Source organism: Musa acuminata, chromosome BXJ1-7 (assembly GCF_036884655.1).
Source record: "Musa acuminata AAA Group cultivar baxijiao chromosome BXJ1-7, Cavendish_Baxijiao_AAA, whole genome shotgun sequence".
Lineage (NCBI taxonomy): Eukaryota > Viridiplantae > Streptophyta > Magnoliopsida > Zingiberales > Musaceae > Musa > Musa acuminata.
The window spans coordinates 5,182,182-5,190,385 of record NC_088333.1 but is presented as its reverse complement, the minus strand read 5'-3'; the positions used below and the strand labels follow the sequence as shown (position 1 = coordinate 5,190,385).

Here is an 8,204-nt window from a genome sequence, read left to right as displayed (position 1 = left end):
AGATACATATAAATCCTACATACGTATACGATGACAGGAATCTTCTTCTTTGACGTGTGTGAAATGGGCCTATCGTACACATACTCTTCTTCTTGGAGAGGCTTAAGAAAGAAGCACTTCGTTAAGTAAAAGGCGACAATAAACACCCAGGAGGAAGATGACAACCAACAGAGACTGATGAAATAGCGCCTGCCTTTGCTTCTGGTAGAGCAATAAGAACAGACAGAGCAAAGCGAAACCAAAAGAAGAGCAAGGTAGGTCTGTCATTGTTGATGGAAGGCAACCAAGGAGCTGGTAGTTCCCGCTGCTATCTTCTCGATGTCCCTCCAGTCTCAAGACCCTCCGTGGCGGCGCACCAAATGGAGTTCGGGTATCCCAAAGAGAGCCTCCAAGGTCTGGGATTCGTCGTTCCACCACATGGAGGTCCATTTCTGCTTTCGACCGATGCTGTTCCCTTCACTAACCCTACTGCCACATGCTGTGAAAAGTCTATTTCCGATCCTTGGAGCAATGAAGAGGTAGGCAAGTATATGGATAGATCCGTATGGGTTTGGCAAAGTCGATGCACTTCCTTAGGCATGCATGGCTTTGATCACCTTTTTTGTTTGGGTCTCTATGCCATATAACCAGGTGGGAACCTCAGATTCCAAAGATCCCAATGATCAAACAAGCTCTAGCAAGGACGGTGATAACTCATGGTATGAATCTGAAACCACCCCCCCACTCCCTCTCTGTGTCTCATATCCTGAGCAGCAGACTACACCATGGAAATGATTATTTATGTGCCAAGTAGGTGGAGGGGCTCTTCTTTGGAGAAGGGGAAGGTGAAGGTGAAAAGGAAGATGAGGGAGCCAAGGTTCTGCTTCCAAACAAGAAGCGATGTGGATGTCCTAGACGATGGGTACAAGTGGAGGAAATATGGGCAAAAAGTGGTGAAGAACAGCCTCCATCCCAGGTACCTTCATCATCAGTCTTTGAATCATGACACCAATCGATAAGAATGATCATGGATGTAGGTAAATCATCACAGATATCATCTTACTTGAAAGACATCAAAACAACAAGAAAGATTCTAATAAATCCATATGAATGCATAAAAGGACATATGTTTTTTTATTTGACATGAGCTTTAATCTCATCATTTCAAATATATGCAGTTTCCTTTTCTTTACCAGTCAAGCTTACAAATGATGAATAGTAGTGCCACTGACTGTATCCAGGCATTAAGAGTGAGGATATATGAAGTCAATAACTGTTCAAGAATTTCCAGAGTTGAAAATAGATCTCTCATAAATGTTGGAGTGAACTGATGATAAGCATGCAAAACTGGCATTTAAGATCTTTCTCTATTTATGTTTTGAATATATATATAAAGAGAGAGAGAAAGTAGCACATTGTTGGAAAATAAATATAATTAATTTATGTTTATAAAAAATATAAAGTCATTTAGGCAACTATGCAAAACACCAATAGCACATAAAACTCATTGGACTAAGTAAATGAATAATATGTATATAGTGCAAGACTTGACTAGATTCAGTTAGCCATTGATAAAGCAAACTACAGTTGATAAGTGAAACCTTTTTGACAAACATGAAATCAATGATACGGAATTTGATGTTGATTCAAGTAGAAATTTTTAGGTAAAATTTAGGATTATAAAGATAAAGAAAGATGGATGACAGGTGAAAATTTTCTTTTCTTTTTGGAAGTGCATCAAATGTGTTATCTAGCTAGGAATCATAGGAGGGGTTGCATTCCACACGAAACATCGAGCTTTCTACATGTATTTGTCATCTCAACTTTGTCAGCAGAAGCTACTACCGCTGCACCCACAACAACTGCAGAGTGAAGAAAAGAGTTGAGCGACTGTCGTCGGACTGTCGAATGGTCATCACCACGTACGAGGGCAGACACACCCATTCTCCCTGCGACGATGAGAACTCTTCCGAACATGAATGTTTCAGTTCATTTTAGGAAGTCGACCCACGTAGAATGCGTTGTTACTACGTGAGTTCTCTTCGGAAGTGTCTGAAGGACCATCATGAATAATGGATGTTGCTCAAGCTTTGTGTCTCTGAGAGGATCGAGTCTTGTGGAATGGCTTGTAAGATTGCTACTAAAGCGCTGCTTCTCTATCAACATATTTAATTATGTTGCTCACTTCGATACACAATCTTATCATATGCCTAAACTGTTTTCATGCTTTTGTCTTCTCCCAAGAGGATGATTGGGTTGACGTGATCGTATTCCTTTTCCTTCACAATTTCTTGGCTAAATCATATTCCCAGCATCATTTTGCTTAATTGTGGGCAAAAAGATTGTATTTTTTCCCAAAATAAAATTCGATCTATTTAAAGAAAAAGAACTGTACACTTACAAACGACTCAACAGATCTCAAGCAGCAGTCTTCAAAGTACAAACGATCCTACGAAGCAAAAGCCAGTGAAGACATGCTTTGACACTCTCTGATGGTTCCAGAGAAGGCTTTGATGGGGAAAGGTTGGAGTGGTGATAGAGAAAACGCACAGCTTCGTACCAAGTGGTGTTAATGGCTTGGTGTACCGACGATCTCGGCTCGTAGCAGCACAAGGACTAAATAATAGAGACCTCAGATATCTTATTAATGGAGGATCCAACTTCAACATATTAAAGAACTCATGGAATGAAAGAGATGAAGAAACAAGATATAGATTTCGGAAGCTACATTTGACAGTTAATCTCTCCAGGACTGTATACATGCTATGTGCTTCGGCCATGTGAGTGCTGTAGTGCCATCAAATTTCTTCCAGGTTTGTAGAGCTGCAGTCAGGTCATCTATCTTCGCTTTTATACTTCGACAGCAGTTGCCGTGCACCGTAGTCACTTCTTTGAAGCTCTCGCTGTCTTGACAGAATGTACTGAAGTAAAGAGTGTCTAAATATCGAACACTGATGCCTAATTGCTTGAAGACACCCGCAGATTTCAAAGCAGCAAGAACATCTTGATCATGCTTTTGCCCAAAGGATTCTCTTGACGCAGACCACATGTCGAACAGCTTGATGGTTTTGTTGTTGGACCTCACAAAGAAAAATCCTGTGTTGATGGAATTAGAATCGTCGAATGGACTGCCATTGTATCTGTCGCAACTTATCTGGAAGTCCTCGCCATTTAGATTCAACTTGGCAAAGGGATTCCTTAGCCATATGACATCCATGTCCTGATTACAGCAAAAGCAAAAAAGGTGAGATCGGAAATGATTCGACTCTTGGAATTGAAATCTAAGGCCTACATTGACCGACCGTGAAGATGAAGTTGTATCCGTGCTCAAGGATTTGTCCAAGAATGAGAATTTTCTGCCACACCAAGTCAATGTAGCCAGCAGACATGAAGAGCTGCTCCTTGGAGAAATTAAGGCCCTCGGCAACAGGCCTATAACAATGAAGATTCAGCGTTCTACAACGTTCGAAAGAAATTTGATCCACTGTGATGAGGAAGAGGTGTTTGATCAAGAATGCGGTACTCTCCCCTTCTGTCAGGCTTCTCAGGAAGAGATCCAGCATGCCGTTCTCATCGACATATGCCTTGTTTAGGTAACTGATGATCACGGTCTTGTTCCCCATGGAAGCACCTTGCAAAGCTGTTTCAAGCTGATATGTCTGGCCAAAAGCAACAATAAGATGCATGAGCAAGGAAGAAGTATGAATCTTTCATATACGAGAGAAGATCTTTGCAGGACTTCAGCTGACAAAAGTGAATCGAATTTCTCATCGATGCTATGGTGAATGTTTAAGGAACTCTGGAATTCTGTGTACCAACATGGTTTGATGGTTTGAATGAAGATACAAAACATGAACTCTGCTTGTGAACTCAACATATGAGACAAATCCTCTATATAGAAACATTTTGAAGATTACTTTCTGCTCTTTTGAAATGCAATAAGTTCAGAATATACCTTCCATGATTGGGAACAAGAACCGTGAGCAGGAATTGTGGCATTAAATGTGCCATTGTATGCTTTCCGGGCATCAAGCATGGCTGTGAGATCCTCAATCTTTGCTTTATTGCTGGGACAGCAGTTTGCATGCACCGTAATGACCTTTGTGATATCCAGGTTATCCTGGCAGAAACTGCCGAAGGATGTCGGATCCAAGTATCCCACTTTCATGTCCAACTGCCGAAGGACTTCTTCGGACCTCAAAACATATAGCGCATCGTCTTCTCTCATGCTCTTTGAGTGATGCATCACAGCATATGATTGCTTGAACAATGCAGTAGTCTTTTCATTTGAAGAAACAAAGTATAAGCCACTGTTGGTGGAGTTGAATTCTTCGAATCGATGCCCATCGTATACACCGTGACTTAACAGCATGTCTTCTCCACTGTGGCTCAACCTTGCGAATGGGTTCTTCAGCCACATTACATCCATTTCCTGTAAGCGCAGAAGTGCAATAAGAACTACGGATGTGTGGTCTTTTGCATGCATGAATGTTTGTCCAAATTCAGCTGACTTACTGTGAAGATGAAGCTGAACCCACGGCCGAGAACTTCTCCGAGGAAGAGAGTTTGTGTCCGAGTGAGGCTGGTGTAGCTTGCATTTTGAGAGCTTGCATCTGGCGAAGTGAAAACATGTCCAGTATATAGCTGGTAGCAATGAAGCTGAAGAACCATGCAGTTGTTGTATGCTGTCGGATCGGCTGCAGCGAAAAGAATGTGTTTGATCAAGAACCGAGTCTCCTCCCCTTCCCGCATGCTTTGGAGGAAAAGTTGGAGGATACTGTCGTCTTCCGCAGAGGCATTACTAATCACTCCTATTATCAATGTCCTGTTCGCCATGGAAGCTCCCTCCAACTGTCTTTGAAGCTCGTCTTTCTGGGTCGTCTGCATGGCCAAAGAAAGTACAGAATGTTTGAAGTAATTATGAACACATTTGTTTTGCTCAATTAAATGTTATATCGTTAAGTCGGGAAAGGGGATGAATTCGGCCAGCTGAACATGCAAAAATCTATGGAGATCCCAAACATCGAAGTAAAGCATTACCTAAAACTGTATGTATTGGATGACAGAACCGAAAGTTCTTGCAAGAAATTGAACAACGAAATCAGGTTCTGCTGATTTGACTCAGCTGTTAAAGACATTGCTTCTGATCATTATTGGATAGATAGATAGGATAGGATTGCAAGATGAAGAACAGGTTATCTAAATGAAGATGGAGGCGAAGCTCGTTCGGCGCACGGGCATGCGTACGTACCAGCCGAAACATGGACGGTATTGACACCTCCGGGAGCCATAAGCAAGCGTATGTCAGCACCGAAGCAAGGAGAAATGCCACAACAAGGCGAGCCGTGCGAGGCAAGACGACGACTTCATGGCCGAGGCTCATCTTCGAAATCGTTCGCAAGACAAAGAAGCTTCGCAGCGAGACCTCCTGGTGGTTCGGAGAGGTGCGGAGACGACGGCTGTCGTAGCAAGTGACAACAAATAAGATAGAGATGCGGTAGTGATTCCTCACACAATTACATCTTTCTCTTCCCCATTGTAATCCTACCACACTAAAGATCATAAACCATTATGTATTTACAAAGATTAGAGGACTTTATATGTAATATTACAGCTAATTTGTATTAGCTATAGTGTTGACTTTATATGCACACATCGAAAACTCATCGTAATACTAAAAATATTTAGAATGCATGGGAGACACTATATTTGTATATATTGACTCAAAGGACTAAAGGAGTATCTTAAATAATATGAGATATGAATATATGCTATTTTAAGTCTTTTAATGATTAACACGGTTTGGATAGTCAACTTTGTAAGGATATAAGTATAGAGATATGATTCTCATGAGTATTATTGCTTTGGGGATAAGTCATTGTCACATGATTAAGCCCACATAATCCCAACTTGAAACGCAAAACTTGGTGTCACCAATCTCGAGGAAAAGAAAAGATTAATGATTTCCTCACCGACCAATTAGTTGCGACGAGATCTGTTCTTTCTTTAATGTTTTCTTTCTTAGGGGCTACTTTTAATGTGCTGCAGCTATGCAATCAATTCACGTTGAAGTTGTCGAGGGTGATTTCTTGGGATCAGAAGGTCTTCTATTCTTTTTATCTTATCTTTTTCTTTACGAGTGTGTTGGTAAGCTGAGTTCGAGGGAAGTGTTGCAATTAGTTTTTGCTAGACATTGTCGATTGTTGTGGGTGTTCTCAAGAAACAAATACATATATATTTTTGTTAACAAACGATAAGGGATAAAGACAAGATTCCATATTAGCAAAAATCAAATTTTATAAGTTAAAATAGCTGAAATCTTCCATAATCAATAATTGTTTTGCTATTTATTTCCGTAGGGAAGAAATATCGAACCACGTAAATTTTGATGCTTATTATTTTTAAGGTTTGTGATAATTTAGTGTGGCTTTAGTGGATTGTCATCTAATAAGAGTAAACAAGGCCAACGTGCTCAGGACGTATTAGTCGGGAAAACTTGATCAAAGAATCCGTCACGACGAAGCACAAGGCCAATGTGCTTGAGAAACACAAGTCAGAAAAACCTGACTCGCGTGAAAAGAAATCCATCATGACAGAGACAAGGCTAAATGCGGCTGAAACGTATGAGTTAAAAAAACCTAACATATGCTAGCAAAAATCCATTATAATGAAAGCGCAAGATGAAATATGCTCAATACATGTGAGTTGAGAAAGCCCGACTTACAAGAGGAAATCTTGAATGCTCCCATAATGAATAAACTAAATGACGCACTTCGAATCCCTCTCATAAGAATCCTGAAGCACGCTTTTAGGCCTAGGAAGAGGGGGACAAATGATAAGAAATACAATGTCAGTTGACATGTGATCGCCACATGGGATCCAAGTTACCCTCTACTCATCTGCCTATATGGACAAAGATTTAAAACAAACAAACATAAACTTCCTTCTTATCTATTATGATTAGAAAGACACACATAAACTTCGTTCTCATCATTATGACAAGGAAGACAATCACAATCTTCCTTAAGAAGATAATCACAAGCTTCATTCTCACCCATTATAACGAGGAAGGTATAAAAAGATATCTTAAACTTAATATAAAAAACTTCTTTTGAACTATTCGAAGTCACGTTTAGGGAGTTCGGACCATGTCAACCAAGACATCAATAATATTTTTTTCCTATCAAGCATATTAAGTAAAAAAGTAAGTCCTTCAATAATTCAATGTCACAAACACACACACACACACATATATATATATATATATATATATATATATATATATATATATATATATATATATATATATATATATATATATCAAGTGTTTTTTTATGGAAGTAAGAATGTTATTGGCTCTCTTATGATGAATAGTGATGAAGATATTTTTACAACAGCCAATATCTAGATTTTACTTATCTTCTTCATATTGTAAAAAAAAATATTGTTTTAATTCGTTTAATTTAAAAATGTGATTATAGTGGATACATAAGAGCCTTTGTATTTGTTTACCTGGAAAAATATCCAATACAGTATGCTATCTCTTGCATTTTAAGAAGATGACACATGATCTGTGCTAATTCATGTATGAAGTTGGAAGATCTAACTCTCATCTATCTCAGTATTCAATAATAATAACTCTCATGTATAACTTAAAAGCTTTCACTTAGGAAGTAATACAACCAATAACTTAAAAAGATCTAACTCTCAGTATTCAGCAAAACCTTGCAGCATTAAATAAGGAAGTAATCCAACCAATAATTTCCTAGGCAAATTGGTACGATAAGAAATTTTGATCATTCACAATGAACCTTCAAATAGAAAATGTGGCTTTATAATGGGTACACTCAGAGCTTAGTATTTGTCAACTAAGAGAAGTATCCAATATAGACTAGGGATACTCTGACTTCATATATGCGAAGTCCTTACAAAGCTGATAAATCATCTGTGCTAAATCATGTATGAACTCTGAAAAGCTTTCACTTGCTGAAAGGTTAATAGCAGACCTAACTCTCATTAATCTCAGTATTCAACAATAATAAATCAATCAATATGGTGCATATGCATATTGTCTGTGTCATCCCATCTATAACAGGAAAAAACTTGCTACTTCATAATCTAAGGTAAGTTTCTTTTAATGAGCCAAATCCAGAAGCCACTGTAATTATGGAACCAAATAAGCCTCATGTCAATTGAAAATGAAAATTATGGAACCAAATAAAAAT

General features: G+C 38.9%; 2 protein-coding genes across 2 annotated transcripts; one reads left to right on the top strand and one right to left on the bottom strand.

The window, feature by feature from the left end:
- On the top strand, positions 1-2,203 carry LOC103990426 (probable WRKY transcription factor 12). Its single transcript, XM_018828954.2, has 4 exons — positions 1-518; positions 631-698; positions 794-955; positions 1,815-2,203. Exons 1-4 carry the CDS (start codon positions 273-275, stop codon positions 1,975-1,977), a joined length of 639 nt encoding a protein of 212 aa, XP_018684499.2. The 5' UTR covers positions 1-272; the 3' UTR covers positions 1,978-2,203.
- Positions 2,204-2,616: 413 nt separating this feature from the next.
- Positions 2,617-5,531, bottom strand: LOC103990427 (uncharacterized protein At4g15970-like). Its single transcript, XM_009409558.3, has 5 exons — positions 5,231-5,531; positions 4,495-4,860; positions 3,935-4,411; positions 3,282-3,638; positions 2,617-3,199 (listed from the first exon to the last, which is right to left on the bottom strand). Exons 1-5 carry the CDS (start codon positions 5,360-5,362, stop codon positions 2,717-2,719), a joined length of 1,815 nt encoding a protein of 604 aa, XP_009407833.2. The 5' UTR covers positions 5,363-5,531; the 3' UTR covers positions 2,617-2,716.
- Between the last annotated feature and the right edge of the window lie 2,673 nt (positions 5,532-8,204).